The sequence below is a fragment of the Gorilla gorilla genome, chromosome 10, assembly GCF_029281585.2.
Source record: "Gorilla gorilla gorilla isolate KB3781 chromosome 10, NHGRI_mGorGor1-v2.1_pri, whole genome shotgun sequence".
Classification (NCBI taxonomy): Eukaryota; Metazoa; Chordata; class Mammalia; order Primates; family Hominidae; genus Gorilla; species Gorilla gorilla.
This window is the reverse complement of record NC_073234.2, coordinates 73,016,684-73,034,503: the sequence shown is the minus strand read 5'-3', so window position 1 is coordinate 73,034,503 and position 17,820 is coordinate 73,016,684. Positions and strand designations below refer to the sequence as shown.

The 17,820-nt window shown below is 33.3% G+C and overlaps 1 protein-coding gene across 2 annotated transcripts in view; it reads left to right on the top strand.

Moving 5' to 3' along the window:
- CCDC91 (coiled-coil domain containing 91) overlaps nucleotides 1–17,820 on the top strand; it is a 363,679-nt gene that overhangs the window by 65,444 nt on the left and 280,415 nt on the right. For both annotated transcript variants that reach the window (XM_063694095.1, XM_019039364.3), the window contains 2 exons: nucleotides 5,548–5,591; nucleotides 7,709–7,787. In XM_063694095.1, the coding sequence (XP_063550165.1) occupies nucleotides 5,562–5,591; nucleotides 7,709–7,787 (109 nt within the window). In that variant the 5' untranslated portion in view covers nucleotides 5,548–5,561. The remainder of the gene's footprint in view (nucleotides 1–5,547; nucleotides 5,592–7,708; nucleotides 7,788–17,820) is intronic.

Below are 17,820 nucleotides of genomic sequence, written 5' to 3'. Positions count from 1 at the left end.
CTGGTTTCTCTGTTTTCATTTGGTTAGTTCTCTAGTCACTAATTCAAGTTTCCCGTAATTGTTTAAAATTACACTCATGATGGTAAAACATATGAGCTAGTCTATATCATTTCTTGAATACATGTCTCAGGAGCTTTCTGATCTGCTCCAATCTAGACTGGAGGTATCTCTTTTTGCTTCATAGGTATTGTGGAACTCAGTTCACTATTATTCTGGGAGAAATCCCTTTGCGTTTCACTTTAGTTGGATCTTTTCTAATCCTATGTCTTTTTCTTTCTTGTCTTATTCTCTTGGTTTACTCCATAGCTTTTAAAGAAAGTGTGCAATAAAAATTGTTTTGAGACTTTACAGGTGTGAACATGACTTTATTCTTCCCTCAATTATATGTTGGTTTGGTTGAATATAGAATTCCATGCTGTAACTCATTTTCCCTCAGAATTTTAAAAGCATTAGTCCATTGTTTTTTACCTTCCAGTGATGCTGTTATGAAGTGTGAGACCATTATGTTGTTGGTCCTTTGAATGAAGCCTATTTTCTCTCTGGAAGCTTGTAGGATCTTCCCTTTGTCTCTACTGTGCCTTGCTGTGGGGTTTTTTTTTCTTTTTTTCTCTTGGATACTTGATATACCCATTACTGGATATAATATCCTTTCGTTTTAGAAAATTTTCCTGAATTATTTTGTTGATGATTTCTTTACTTTTGTTTTCTCTTTTCTGTCTTTCTTGAACTCCTAGAGTCCTAATAATTAGATATTACGTATCGTGGGCTGGATCTTGTAACTTTTTTTTACTCTGACTTTCCATTTTTTTCTCTTATACTTTTTTAAAAGAAAATTTCCTTAATTTTATTTTCTATCTGGCAGTTTTTCATTTCTGCAATTATATATTTTTATTTCCAAGGCCTCAGTCTTGTTGTTTACTCCTTTCTTGATCATCTTCTCCCCTGAAATTAGGGCACCCTGTTCTTAATTCATGGATGAACTATCTTCTGTTGTTAACTTTCTGAAGATACTATGGTTTTGTTTTTTTCTTTCTTGGATAGTCTTTGTTTATTTCATCCTATTTTTCTTTTATGGTTTGGTCTCTATTTTTTTCTTCTATTTGTTTTTTAATTAGATGCTTTCTTCATCTCTTTGGTCATCCTTGATAGTCTGTTCACATGTAAGATTGAGGCACTAATAAAGTAGCAAACACTTATATAATGCTTAGAATGTATCAGATACTGTTCTGAGTGCTTCATCTATTTTAACATATTTAATCCTTGTACTGACTTTAGGAGTTAGCTATTATAATATTCGATAGATGAGGAAACTGAGGCACACAATGTTTTAAGTAAAATGCCCAATGTAACACAGTAAGTGGTAGAGCTGGAATTTGAATCCAGCCATGTTAACTCTATAGTCCCTTCTTTTAACCTTTATGCTGTTCTGCGTGTTATTAAAATTAGAAGCTAATTGGAAATTTTGTGCTTGTGGGTGGGATTTGTCAAAGTAGTATTTCATGAGTGAGTTGTTTCTTTGTGGAACGTCTGATAAGGTCCTTTTCATGGGTTGAGTAGATTTATCACTGAAGAATCTGCAGCTCTTCTGACTAGAGGTTTCAGCCCACCTGCTGTTGTTTTGGTTGCTGAGTAGTGAAAGATGCCTGGAGTTACTGGTCTACATATTTAACCACCCTCTCCCCTCCCCAAGATATAACTTCATCTAGTCCACCTGTGTTGATATCTTCCTGCCTGGAGACCCTCAGCTTTACCCTGTCCAGGGAATGAACCTCCAGTCTTCGGCTGTGGTGATAAATTGTAGGTCACCCAGTTGTGCAGATTCTGGGAGTGGTCTTAGCATATACCTATGACTCTTAATTTTGAGTTTCAGTTTTACTTAACTTTCAGTACCTCCCATTGCTGAGCCTTTTGAGGATTCTCTTATGTATTCATAAGTGTGATTCTCATTTTTCCAGTGACTCATTTTCCTTGTATTTGCTTTGAAATTTCTTGCAGTTTTCTCATTTCACATTCTCTTTGACCTAATTTTTATGCAGAAGCCAATAATCAAAAGAAATCTTTGTATTCTTACAGGGATACCTTTCCGTAAAGATGAATAAAATGTGTGTTTTGATGTGCCATTTGACATTTTCTGTCAGATCTGTTGAAATCTTTCTCAAATGTCTCCTTCTACCTTAGGCATTTAATGATGCTTCCAACCAGATATTTCATCTTCTGAAAATCTTTCTTCTTACCTTGGAAATTTTTTCTTCTCTTTTGAGACTCTTTTACATCTTATGTTATTTGTATTTGAATGCTTTTCTTACACTCTGCCCTCCTCTGTACACCAGACTGTAACTTCTTTGAGGACCTTAACTGATACAGAATTGCTGAATAAAAGTTTATTACATTGTGTATTCTGTATATGTTTTGTCCTTTTGTATGTCTTTCTTATAAAACATTTTTAGAATATCAGCAGTGTATTAAATATTGAGACTAGCAAAGTAGGGAATTAATACAATAAGGCAAAAAAAGAGATTAAATTTAGATATAAAGAAGTTTGAGAATTGTTAGACCTTGATATTGTGAAAACTTTCAGTGTAGATTCCTAATTATAATGAAGTATACACCTGTCTTTCTGCCATGACACAAAAGAGTGAATTATGTGATCTGTTAATGTTTTGGCCAGGCTTATGATTCTGTAACTTAGATGTCAGATATATTTGCTGTTGCTACATTCTTATAATATTTGTAGTTTAATAGGCTATAATGTTAAATGCTAGAATGTTCCAAAATACTTGATAAGAATGCACTTTAGATAAAGTAAATATTTTAAATGTATTGGAGTAGCTAAATACATAAATAAGCCCACATTTGTATATTTCCTTTTAAAAACTGTTGATTTTCATATTTTATAAATTTTATTTTTACAAGTCAGTGCTGTTAATTTTCTTTTCTCCTATTTAAAATGCTCAGAAGTAAACTATTGCAGGAATTGAAGTCTAAATTATTTGCAGAAAGATTATTGCTTTAAAAATATTTCTCTAGAATTATATGTTAAGTAACTTGGGACTTTTTTTTTAAATGTATTAATATTTCTTTGAAAATAAAAGGAAGAGTATCATCTGCTTTTTTTTTTTTTTTTTTTTTTTTTGATGGAGTTTCACTCTTGTTGCCTGGGCTGGAGTGCAATGGTGTGATCTCGGCTCACTGCAACCTCCATCTCCCAGGTTCAAGCGATTCTTCTGCCTCAGCCCCCCAAGTAGCTGGGATTACAGTCGTGTGCCACCACACCTGGCTAATTTTTTGTATTTTTAGTAGAGGCAGGGTTTCACCATGTTGACCAGGCTGGTCTTGAACTACTGCTGACCTCAGGTGATCCGCCTACCTCAGCCTTCCAAAGTGCTGGGATTACAGGCGTGAGCCACCGAATATGTAAAAGTTGCTGGAGTCTGGAAAACATCAGTGGTCACTAGTATGTTCTTTTGCAGAGCTAAATCAGAACTTAGGAAACTGACTGTATTTGGTTCATTACCACAGTCAAACAAGCTGAAGTGATTGTTAGATGTGGGTATTTGTTTTTATTTTCAAATTTTCTGTCACCTTACAAATAGTTTATTGGGAAGTGACTTAAGAAAACACATAGAAGCATTACTCTAAAAATTCCATTCTTTTGAAACCATATTATTTGAGTACAGCATATGTAGATGCTAAAAATTTTTTGTTTCATGAGATTCATGGGATACATGGGGAAGAGATAAAGTTGGTGTTTATAGTTTGACTTGGTTAATTCTTAATGTCCATATCACTCTTCTTTCATAATTTCTTCATGAAAAATGTAGCCACATACAGATTTCTGTTCACTTGCAACACAGAATAATGTGAGTTCCATTTCAAACTAAACATCATCAAAAGTTTCTGAAAGTCTGGTTTATATTTTTTAAGTGCTATACGTGGATGACCTGCTTAGTTTTAATTTTTGGAGAAATACATTTTATAAAACATTTTCATCAGATTGCTAAAATTTTGAGTAATGGTAATGATACCATGATTATATTCTGGTTAATTTAATACCTTTCCTTTTTACAATATGTTTCTGTCTAAATATATATTTTTTAGTGTCATTACCTACTGAGTTTATGTGAAAATAATTTCCTTTGCCTATTAAAACAAAACAATCATTGAAATTAATGTTTTTACTGTTTTTTTCTTTGACAGTTTTTTGAATTTTCTTTTTGAAGGTGTTAGCACTAGTTTCCAGAAGGTAAAGCACAGATATAGATGACTACTTAAAGCAAATGACCTTAGAAAATGCCCTTAAGATTAATGTTTAACATATAGTTTAATATGTATAGCTATTTTTATTTTAGAAGTGGGAAAGGATTGTTTTCCTGTAATGAAGTCCATCTTGTATTACTGAGTCAAGGAAACTATAATCAACATTTGGGTATGTTCACTTAAAGTTTTCTTTTTAATTTAAAACATTGCTTTTTAAATTAACTTTTAGGTTAAGGGGTACATGTGCAGGTTTATTACAAAGACAAACTCCTGTCATGGGGGTTTGTTGTACAGATTATTTTGTCATATGTTCACTTTTGAATGATAGAAAAATAAACCAATTATTACTGACTAGGGTATTACTTGCAGCTATGGATTCACAATTACAGGTTCCAAATTGTAAATTAAGAAACAATCTATATGAGAACTTATTTTTCATTTTAATGTATACTTCCTCTTACTAATTTGACCTTTTCAGGTTTTTTAGTTCTTGCATGGTTTGTTTGATAAAGCTGCTGCTCCTTTTTTTTTTTTAAAGCCCTGATACTAATGGTTTTATCTTTTCATTTTTATGATATACATTTAGGACTAAAAAAGCAAATATTATTTGAGTGCTTGTCTCTCTTACATACTTTAAGAGTAAAGAAAAGAGGAATTCTGGATATTTATTTGTGTTTTTCTCATCCCTCATCTCCCATGAATACATGACTTGATTTATCTTGATCAGCCTAGTAACTTGCTCCACATTTTTCTAAAAGTGCAAAGCAGTTTCAGCTAAAAATACACATATCAAAATGATCCAAAAGTTGTGGCCACAGCTCAAAAATGCTGATCAATTTTGAAAATCTAAATCAGCCTTGGCCCTGAAACCGAGGGAAGAACCTTTGTGGTGGGGGACAGATTTCCAAAAACTCACCACAGTCCTGTTCTTAGCTGGAGTTTGTGCTGATGTTGCCAGACAACTGAGGAATAGATGCAAAAAGCAGGAAGCATTATTGAATTGAGCTCTAGTGCCAATTTGGGAAAAGCAAATTAAAATGTAAAAGAATATTTTTCCACTCCTGGCATCTCAACATAAAATGGCAAAATACATGGTTGCTGAAAAAGTTACAGAAATTGCTAATTTTGCCAAAAAGTAAAAGCCAATTGCAAATTCTTTTTTGCATAAAAATGCATAGACAGTTAGAAATTCTAATTTACAAATAAATATGTATACATTTAAGTTGGAGAGTATTTTGACATAAATGACTGTGTGTGTGCGGGCTTGTTTCAATATCTTATATTTTTCAGGTGCCACTTGAAGAATGGATGATGACGATTTTGGTGGTTTTGAGGTATGCACTGTTATTTACATTAGTTTGTTTTAACTTTGTGGGATTATAATGGAGTAAACTATTTTGAAAATGTATTATATTTCATTGGCATTCATGATATTTCCTTGATCATTTTAATGTAATTCTGGAGTAAAAAGATGAAATCAAGAAAAATAAAACCCTCTAAAAATTAAAACTGATGTATTATTATAGAACATTTGGACTTGCCCATAGGAACGGTTTAAATTGAGTTAATTAAGTGCTACCAGTGTAAGCACTAAAGGAAAGATTTTAAAAATTGTCAGCAGATGATTTTATTGGGATACATGTCTGTTAGGAAATACTTGTGAGATGATGGATGAGTACTAAAGATCCTGTCACACATTTGCATGTTTATACCTGTAATGAGTTGATTTAGTATATTAAGTACATAGCCTTTTGGTGGTTATAAAGTTAATTAGTGTGTTTGTATTGTTAGATTATTCTAGTAGGTTAGGAATGGATACTTTGTAAGTGGAAATTGTTAGCTGAAGGAGCACTGTCTTTTCCTTAATCCTTTTCAATGTGTGTTCATTTTATTGAAATATTTTATAACCCAGTTATTTTTATGGAGCCAGTATAGTCTTGCAGGAAAATCTCTGGATTAGGAGTCAGGAGGCCTGAGCTCAAGTCCTGGAACTACCATCAAGGGAATGCTGTGATTTTTTTTTTTTTTTTTTTTTTAAAGAATTTTACCTACTTTGGATTTGGTAAAAAGGGAATTATAAAAACCAGGGATTGTAATTAATGACCTTAATAGGATGAATAAGATGTTAAGTATATATTCAGTGTTGTGAATTTCATGAAAGAATGGTGTGAGGTTTTTGTTAGGATCTTCTTCTCTTTTGCTGATCTTTAAAATCAGTCAGTATGGAGTATAGACATACCTGTTTTCTCTATTTCATCTAAAACTGGTTTTTGTTTAAGCATGCTTGTATGCTTAATATTTTGGTTTTGTTGAGTGATTGAATCTTATTTATGTTACTGAAATGTAACATTTATTTTTGTTAAAATGCCTTCCATTTTGAGGAAAATGTATGTTTCAGATATCATCTGGCTTAGTTTATTGTTTAGAAGTTGTTATTTGAAGGTTACAGTCTGGCATAGTCTTCTTTATTTAAACCACACTTCATGTATTATTTAGGAAAAAAATACAGTGGATAGTGTTCTGTAGAATAACAGTATTACACTTTGTTATATTCATCAAATTGATTCTTTTCAGTACTGCATAGGTACAGGTTAACCAGTGTTACAATTTAATTGTAGTTATTAGGTTTTTCTTTCTTTCCACATCCTGCTGTATAAATAGGGAAGGTCTCTTCCCTTGGTTATATAAAATATGTTCATTTTTCATAGTTGTAGAGAATAGCTACTGTATTCTGTGTCACTTAGCTCCTGTGTCAGATTACCCCTTTTAACTTCTCCTTAAGGGGCTGGCAACTCAGTGGAGAATACACATTGAAATTCTGGCTCTAATTTTTAGTAGAAAATTTGCTGTGACCTGGGCATCTAACAGACCGAAAACTCTGTGCTCTTACCTACAAACTCAGTATTCAGTAATTGTTCCAAAATAGGATGGCTTGTTAATTGAAAACTTGAGTTTTAGAAATTCTCTAAATATTGAAAGCTATAACTCTAGGTAGTATATTATTCAAGACAGATGAATCCTATTTCTTTGAATTAATCTCTAATTAGGTCTTGTGCTAATTAATTAAAAGAATTTGGTGTCTATATTTTTTAAAGACAAATATTTTTCCTACATAGATGGTTAAATGTGGTAAGTTAAAATACTTAAATATAAAGTTTACAAGTGAAAATGTGATTAAGAATATATAAAATAAAAATATTATTGACTAACAGTAGAGTTATCTGAATAAGGAAAGACAATTTTTACTTGAAGTTAATAAGGCATGGGTACTGGGGGTGGTGAGTCATGATAGGAGTGGTAGGAGTAAAGACTGAAAAGCAGTTATTTAGAGGGAATATGAAAATGTCTGGTGTGTTATAGAAGATATGCCTATTGAACTGGAATGCTTGATCACTTAAATAGCATTTCTGCTTTTCACATCTTCTAAAATAATCTTGCCTTTGTCTTGTAGGCTGCGGAGACTTTTGATGGTGGAAATGGTGAAACCCAGACAACATCTCCTGCTATTCCTTGGGCTGCCTTTCCTACAGGTATTGGTATCCAGGAATTAGGGTTTTTTTTTTTTTTTTTTTTTTCCCCATGTAACATTTTTGGCAACTCTTTGAAACCCTGTTTCTCACTTTTTTACTTGTCCTTCACTGATCTGAAAAATGGAGTGATCCAGATTTACTCTTTAGGTTTTTAAAATAACAAATTGTGAATTATATAACACATTTTGTGATGGTGACTTGAGGCCTGATTCTAAAGATGATATCAGGAACATTAAATGAAATTAAAATACAATTTACATTTTTAAATTTATCTTAGTTTTTGGAAGGTGAGGTGCCCAATAACTTTTTTAGGTTGTCCAGTTCATTAAAGACTCCTTTTTATAGTCCAAAAATAATTTATCATCTCCAACATATTTAAATTTAGAAGTGTGTTTGCAATAAAATTACTTAAAAATATTGAAAATTAAAATTAAAAATTAAATACAAAAATAAATCCATTATTGACAGATGTTTCTTGGAAGACCTCGTGTTTAATATTAATTTATGTCAAAAGAATATTTTGAGCTTTCAGAGTTTTCTGTTAAATCTGTTAAAGTTGGGAGAAGATGAAAGTATTTTCTTCAGCAGCTCTGCCTAGACCTCAAATGTTACAGTTATTTATTGTAAAATATTAATCAAGTGCTTATTATGCATTAGGCACTATGGGGATATAGAGATGTATGGAACATAGTCTAGTCCTTTACTTCAAGGGTAGATAAGGTAGGCACATGCATATGTGTAATATGAAATAGATTTGTCATTTGGGAAGAATGATGATTTTATCATCCATTTATTTAGCAAATTCTTATTTTCATACCTGATCTGAGTCAAGTAGTAACCTGGCAGCTGGAAATATATGTATATATTTATATAGTTGATCTGTTCTCTGAAGGGTGCATATAATTTCAATAGGCAGATATGGGAGAATGAGGAAAGATTTTGAAGGGAGGAAGATAAATGGAACAAAAGTGTAAATGAGAGAAAGGTGATGGCATTGTTAGGATGCTCATTTTTATTTGAGGGCTGTGTATTATTTCCTTTGCTGGGAATTGTCTTTATTGCTTCTCATTGCTGTTCATTCCTACCCCCTTATGATACTAACTCCTATGTTTTAAAAGTATTTCTTGCTTTAATTTTTTTTTCTGGGTCACCTTTCCAGCAAACCCTCCCATGTCTACATGCACCTATTATCTGACTTTCATGTTGGACAGCAAGTTTTGTGGGTTAGCCACTATGTCTGTTTGTCCTGTTGTTATATCTTAAATGTGGGGCATAGTGTCTGGCTTATAGTTGGCTCTCAATAAATATTTGGAGGATGAATAAAGAATAAAGTGAAAAAGGGAACTAGTAACTGAATGAATTAACAGATTAGGATGGCATTGGAGCATAGTATCTGGCTTACAGTTGGCTCTCAATAAATATTTGGAGGATGAATAAAGAATAAAGTGAACAAGGGAACTAGTAACTGAATGAATTAACAGATTAGGATGGCATTGGAAATGGACAGGGAGAGCTGGGATAGTAGATGATATTTATATAATGGCTCAGGATTTTTAGTGTGCTGTCATGCATTTGTTTATTGTAAAGTAGGCAGAGCAACTATACTCTTTCCATTGTGTGGATGACAAAATGGTTTTAAAAAGTTTTATCATTTGATACACATAACTGTGTTTAGGGATGAAGTGTATTCTTTCAGATTCTATTTCAGTTCTTTTTCAATAACTCAGGTTTTTTGAAAAGAGTTATCAGCAGGACTGTCTGGATGTGACAGTGAAGGAGGAGTTAAAATTGATTTTTGAGGTTTCAAGTCTTGGTTCTGAAAGAATGGTGTTACCATGAACAGAAATAGAGAATTTGAGACTTGGTTTTGGACAGATGGGGCCTTAATGAATTAATGTTAGACATGTATAATATATTTAAGGAACCTGAAACTCAGAAGAAAGGTTAGGGCTGGAGTTCTTGGTTTAGGAGTTTTCCCATTGATAATGACACTTAAAGTTGTAGGAGATTGCTGGGAGGAAGAGTACATAGATAGAATAAGGCTGAGTAGATTAATTTGGATGTTTAAAGGTGTGGAATAGGAGGAGGTAAAAGAGATCTGAGAAGTAAGGGGATTGTGGGCTGGTGCTGCAACACAGAAATTAGAAGTAGAAAATTTCAAAGAAGCTATGGGCACTGATGCCAAAGGCATTAGAGAGGTCAATGAGATTGGAGGCTGAGAAAAAAACCATAGATGGTCATAAGTGGCTTTTGAGGAAATGATTTCAGTAGATTAGAAGTTTAAGGCAAATTGTACTTCTTTACTTTTTATGAAAGCATGAACAGAGTCTCTTTTCTTATAATAAAACTGTGGCAAAGTACTAAAAAATTGTATATTATGAGCAAATTATCTAATTCCTCTTCTCTAGGAGTGAATATTATATGTCACATCTGCACGTCTGTGTATTAGTGGGTCAAGTTCTCAAACCTTCGCGAAACTGGAATTAAAGGACAAATCATCTTGCACACACACATGCACACACTCACACTCACACACTCTTTTTTCCCTCACTCCCTTTGAAAAATTAGATCTGAAGAATTAACTCTTTCTAGATTTTCTCAGTGACTTGCAGAAATGGAGAATAACAAACATGGCTAAGGGCTGAAGTTAAAGACATGGTGCATGTTTGCTCAGCCAAAGCTATCTTTTTCCTTTGTTAGTTGTCTTCCTCTGACTGGAGAAGTCCGCCTCTTGATTCAGGTAGCTGGAAGTTGTTTAGGTGAGTGTGATGTGAACAGCTTGCGTAGCTAACAATGTAATCATTTCCACAGTAAAGACCTGAGAAGATAGGAACCCTTAAGAGATCTAAGGCAGATTCTTTTCAGTTGAAGAAAAGACTAATTTTCTCCTGTTTTCCCACCTACCTGTATCTTAGCTGTCTATAATCCATATGGAAAATATTTTAAAAAGACATGATGATTAACCAAGCTTTACCACAGCTTAAAATCCAAGAAGAGCACTAAGAAACATTTGGTTTACATTTTTAAAGTTTTTTGGGGAAAATAAAAATCTTCATTCTTGGGGTTACGATAAAGGATTTTGTTAAGTAAAGAATGAGGTGGGTTTGGTAAGCCTAGTGATTCTACTGCTTCAGGACAGGCCAGTAGGTGGAGGAGGATTTCATAATAGCAACTGGGATAATTAATGTATTTCTTAAAGTGTCTGTATAGCCTGCAGTTCTGTCAATGGGTTGAGGTGCCTCAAGACATGCATCTTACTGTATGTTAGCATTATTTACATAGTGAACTCTTAAAATGCTAGCTTATAGGCAATGTTGATGAAATTAATGAATTGTCAGTAAGAATAAATGAAATGTGCACGTTGATGCTTTATACAAAGTATTATCTCTGGGCCTGTATCTCCTTAAGTTATGATATCTAACCTGTAAAATGTGTCTTTACACCCTTATTGTCATAGGAATTGCAGAATGTAAATACGAGATGAATGAATATGAAATTATCAAGCCCTTTTCCTAATTCCTTTACTCTCCATAAACATGTAGAAATTATTACTTTATTTTAATGAAAGCTACCCAAGGAGAAGAACTGCCTTTCTTTAAGAATTTTCCTCTCCGTTTCATAGCCTAACCCTCCACATTGCCTTCCGTGCTATTCTGCTTGAAGCCTGTAAGCCAAACTGTGATCCACATAGTGTTCCCATTGTCTGTTCCTATATTTTTGTCATTGCTCCTGATTGTATTACTTACCTCATCTTCCATCCACTTACTTGAGTCTTATTTTTCTTTCAAGAAAAAGTATGGAGCTATCACTGAATTTGTTCTGCATCTCATTAACTGCTGCTGCTTCTGAGTTTACCGTTCTTTTACTTCTGTACCAGTTGTTTGGTCCTTAGCATATGCTAATTTGTATTTTTGAAATTTGTGGTAAAACACATAAAACATAAAATTTACCATCTTAACTATTTTTAAGTGTACAGTTCAGTATTGTATATGTAAAACCGAAACTCTGTATCCAGCAAACAACTCCCCATTGCCCCCTTCCCTCAGCCTCTGGCGACTAGGATCCTATTTTCTATGAATTTGACTATTCTAGATACTTTATAAAGTAAAATCATACAGTATTTGTCATTTTGTAACTGGCTTATTTTACTTAGAATAATGTTCTCAAGGTTCATCCATGTGGTAGCATGTATCAGAATTTCCTTCCTTTTTAAGCCTGAATAATATTCCATTGCCTATATAGACCACATTTTATCTGTTCATTTGTTTATGGACACTGGGTTGCTTCTGCCTTTGACTATTGCAAATAATGCTGCTATAAACATGGGTGTCTAATTTGTATTTTTAAATATTTTATCAGTATGACTCCCATCTCTTTATGTCTATGTTAGTCTGAGATTTGGAGGGCAGTGACTGTGTTTTAAACCTGTTGAATCCTTGGTGTCTAGCATAGCACTGTGCCTTTTTAATAAACAATGTATAGTAATTATTTCTTGATGATGAGTAGAGCAGATTTACTTTGTTAACTCTTCTTGATTATTTTTAATTCTTTGGGGATAATTAGTCTTTCTATCATAAGTTGAAAGAAGGCAAAACCAAACTTGCCTTCAAAAATATATTAATCTCAGAAATCTTAGCTAATTACTCAAAGGCAGCTAAAAAGCTGTTTTTTTTTTTTTTGGTGCTCAACTAACTTTCCTGGTCATTCTCAATGCAAACATATGACCTGGAAATCATGATTTTCTAAAAGAAACAACAGCTATTTTGGTGACCTTTTTCTCATCTCTTCCGTGGTCCTGCTGTATGCCAGTAGGTAACAATAGAGACTAGACTAAATTTTAGTTTAATATATTACAGGTCTAGAAGGAATAAGAGTAGTATGTAGTTCTTTTGCCTTCTTTTTTTCTAACTTACTTTTCTAAACATTTGTTTCCAAAGAAAAATCATCTCCAACTTTGCAGAGCATCTAACATAAGAAAGTTTTTGAGTTGGCTACTCATAGCACTGTATTTTATAAAAAAATTAATAAATTTTTTTGGCTAAGAAATCTCTTTTAAAAGAAATTATTCACAAGTAACTGTCTTTTATAAATGTTCATAAGGCTAGTAATGCTCTACTTTTTAGTAAACTAATAAGAGCAGAGACTTTTCAAAATGAATGGCTATCTTCTTATATATAAATATATATGTATGTATGTATATATATGTGTATAAGAATATAGGCGCATATATATATGTATGTATGTATGTGTGTGTGTGTGTGTGTGTGTGTGTGTGTATTCTGATTTCTTCCTTTTCCCCCTCCAATGTAAATTCTCTACCTGTACTGATTTGAAAGGACTGTATCATGACTTGACCTTGCAATTTCTAAGAAGTTAGTCTTAGTTTGGTATTACTACATGTATTTTATTTTATTTTCTCATTGTAGCAGACTCAGAGTTTCAGAATCCATGGAGTTTATTTAAATTAATTCTTTGGTTTGTTTGTTCATTTGTTTATTCATTCACTCACTTAGCATATATTTGAAAATTTACTGTGTTTCAGACACCAAATGCCATGTCCCGTGCACCTTATTTCATTCTCAGTGATGCCATATAAAGGCTGTCATCTAAAAGGACAGGATGTTTCATGAAATGTGTTGTTAATATTGGCAAACACTTTCATCAGTAACTTTAAGTTCAAATCTTTGATAGCAGCTACATGAAAAGAATATTATGTCAGAAAGTGTTGTCATGTTGCCATTGTGTACAATGTGGGTGGTGCTGTTTTAGAGGCAAAGAACTGTTCACTTTTTATGTTTAACTGTATAAATATAAATTGTCTAGAAGGCGAAGTGGGAGGCAAAACCTTAAATAGTGTCCTTTCTAATATGTTTCTAAAGTCCTTGTAGCACTACACAGACCACATTAGAATGCATTGACCATCAAAGGGAAAAACAAGCTATCCAGATAGATACTTTAATCCAAATTAGCTCCTTCTGACAGCTTATATAGAGGGCAAACTAAACTGTCTGTCACAAGCCGACCCTTTAGAAGGAATAATGGGAATTGGACCAGCAGATGTTGAACCAAATAACTTAGATGTGGTTCACTTTGCATCTGGAGCTATTTGCATACAAAGCCAACAGGAAAGTTCAAACATTTTTCTCAAGACATTGGCAGAGAGAAACCTGGAAGACAGATGCCTTTTTGATTTCATGGTTCAATTTTTCCATTCTCCATTCTGTCCAGGAAAACCTAGGACAACAAATCGGTCATTTTATTAATATCCCATTACTCTGCTTACTAACCCTGTTTTTCCAGTAGAATCTGTGTTATACATCTATGAGAGCTCAGAGCCTGAGTCCACAAATTTTTGTTTGAGGAAAAATTGTTTCAATATTTTTCTTCAGATTAATCTGTAGTTTGTACCTAGTAATAATGAATGTTAATCAAATTCATTTGTCTGATTTATATTTGAGGTAAAATTTGAAGGTGACTTATTACATAGTCACATATGTGCATTATGGTAGGCAGTATAGGTAATGCTTAAAAACTTTCCGTCTGTCTTTGTATTTACATTAGACATTTTTGTCAGGACATAAACCAGATTTCTATTGAAGTCTAATAATTTTGTAGTGTCTTTACACAGATTATTTGAATAGAAATTTGTCACATATCTTCTTTTTGCTACATCTTGTATTTTCTGTTTAACTCCTAGGTTATTAACTCACCTTCTTTTACTCTGGAGCCAGTTTTTAAAAATGACGCCTAAGATGACAGCTTCTATAAAGCTGTGAATTATTACTGTACATATAAATACTAGTCTCGATGTGGGTTTTCAGTAATTTATTGCAGTTCATGTTTTTATTAATGCATATGATAGGAAGTATACAGTGATATTTGCTATGCTTCTGAAGATTAGGTTTATTATAGTGTGGATTAGAGTCAAATATCCCTGTTGTGGAGTGAGGATTTCTGTCTTTGCCTTCAGCTAACTATGTAACTTCTGTAAATCTCAATTAGCAAATCTATAAGTTGAAAGACTAGATGATATCTAAACAATTCTTTGAGATTTTGAATTCTCAGTTTATTATTTTATTTTCTGGTCATAGTATCTGTAACATGAATAGCTTTTACTAGGTGAATTATGATGCCTGGTTTAACTGTGTGGTATAACCGACAGTACTAATCTAATAAATTACGGTGGTTCTAAAAACATAGAACACAAATATTAATGTGAAGAACTATAATTCTTAAGAGAAACCTTGTCTTTTTCGGTATCTTTTAACAATCAATTACTGTTCACATTGCTTTTTCTAACAGTATTTTATGGTACCTGCTTTATCTGTTCAATCTGAATCTGAATTTGCTTTTTAAGGACTGTGGTGTGCATTTTAGGATATTTTAGGATATATTTAGAGAAAAGTAAAATAGTTTGAAAATAGTGCTATAGGGATTTTCTGATACTGCTAAAAAATGAAGGTTTGGCAATGAGTATTTTTTCTATAATATGAAGATAGTGCTCTGACTCTTGATCATTATAATCCTGTTAGCGCCTCCCTGCCCCACCAAAAAAAAACACTGGAAATAAAACAAAATTTAGATTCTGTTTAGCTCAGAAACAGTAGGAATCATTGCCTACCATTCTTATACCAGTATATACAATTCTCATCAGCTATCCATCTTGAATTACATTTTTTGGCCTCAGAAAAGATACTTTTTATTGTTTTTGAGAGACACATGTATGTACATATATATATATATATATAGTATAAGGGTATGAAAGAAAAGGGAAATAATGCAAAAGATATACAGTGAAAAATTTTTCTTTTATCTTAGTTCTCTAGTCTCACTTCTGATGCATCTAGTTTTATAAATTCTTTTTTAACCATCCCAATATCTTCCAGGCATGTACAATTGTGTGGTGTCTATTTTTTTAAATAGAGATGACAGTGTATTATATATACATAGTAATACTCCTTGCTTTTTTTTCCACAATAATTTGGAGAACTTTCTGTAGAAGTACTTACAGATTTTCCAAATTCATTTTAGTGGTCGCATAGTACTCTTTTTTAAGGATATACTATTATTAATGTAACTAGTTATTTTCACTTCAGTTCTTGCTGTTACAAACAGACCTGTAGTGAATATTCTTGTATTTTCAGCAAAGCTATTTTAATTAGGATGATAATGTATATTGTTTCTGTGACTTGAAAGATTATTTAAAATTAACAGTTTACTTACTAATTTTACTAATATAAACATAGAACAAGACATGCTCTTTAACTCTGAACAGTGTCAAATTTTATATTTGAGGTCGTATATACCTAATTAATATATATACCCAATTAATATAATATATTAATTATATTATATGTTATATATTCTATATTATTAAATTATATATAATTAGATATAATTATATTATATCTAATTATATATAATTAATATATACCCAATCTTAATTATATAATACTTAATTATATGATTAATAATTTAATTATTAATTAATAATTAAAAAATTAAAAATAATTAATAATAATAACTTTTTGAGGCAGAGTCTTGCTCTGTTGCCCAGGCTGCAGTGCACTGGCACAGTCTCGGCTCACTGCGATCTCTGCCTCGCGGGTTCAAGAGATTTTCCTCCCTCAGCCTCCTGAGTAGCTGGGATTACAGGTGTGTGCCACCATGCCCAGCTAATGTTTGGTAGTTTTAGTAGAGATGGGGTTTCACCATGTCAGCCAGGATAGTCTCCATCTCCTGACCTCGTGATCCGCCCACCTCAGCTTCCCAAAGTGCTAGGATTACAGGCGTGAGCCACCGTGCCCAGCTGGATTATATTTATATAATAGAACACCATACACCTGGAAAATTAACAAACTATAGCTACATATTAACAACATGGAAGAATCTCATGACCATCTGTACTGTTCTCAGAGTACCTTTAAGAGATCAGTAGGAAGCCTTAAACTGATAGACTGTTCTATAATGTTAGATTCTATAACACCACATTTTCATAGAATCTGTGAAGTCTAGAATATCAGTCTCCCCTTTGGTTCTGGAATTCTTCTTGTTGATTAGAATGAGGGCTCCATTATTTTGGCCACAGAGCTATATCCAGGACTGCTTCAGAGCAAGCCCCATGTCTGAATCTTCAGAGGGTAGAAGTCATCATCCTGTTTACTCAGTAGGGATGGCATGGGGAAGGGAGGAGGGAGTAGATTTTACCTAAAATCTACTGTGGATGAATAGTGCAATATGAGACTAAGAAAAATTTTTGAATCTGACCTCAAGTGTCTGGTATGGAGGTCACAGACTAAGACTGGACCTGAATCAAACAGAATAACCTCCATCACTCACTTCCTCCCTCCCTTTACCCCTGAGATTCTTGTATTGGACTCTTGGGCCTAGCTGTAGCTGGAAACAGTAAATGCTTCTGCTGTATGAATTTTCAAGTGGCCAGACAGGGTTGAGGGACCCACAGGAACATGAGACTTACAGGACAAGTACAACCAGAGGTTCTGACAGATATGCCCTATGCACATTTGGCTTGATGTCTCTGTACTGATGCCCATAATGAATACTGTTGTTGCTAATGTGTATTTTAAATGAACTTATACTTTGTATTTACTCAAGTTGAGTTTTCGTGTACTTCCTCCCTCTTTTTAAAGGTTGGGCATTTGAGCTTCTTAAACGGTGTCTCTAATTCTTGGTGGTATTCTCTTCTGTATTTGTGGTACTTCCTCTTTGTGGCAGGGGGAGTGGGAGGGTACCATGATTTCCTGAGATTCTGGAATCTTCCAACCCCTTTTTGTGCCCATTCTCTCCTTGTGATTATCTATTCCATATCCCACCCATCAGCAATTTCTGTAGTTTCTAAGTTCATTCAAACCAGGGATCTTTTCAGTTCTCTCTACTTCCTTGATCACTATCTCAGTCAAAAGCCACCATCGTATCTTTCTTAGATTACTTGAGCACCTTTTTTTCCTGCATCCACTCTCAGTGTCTGCTCCCTCCAACCAACCCTGCCACCCATGACTCCATTATTTTAAGT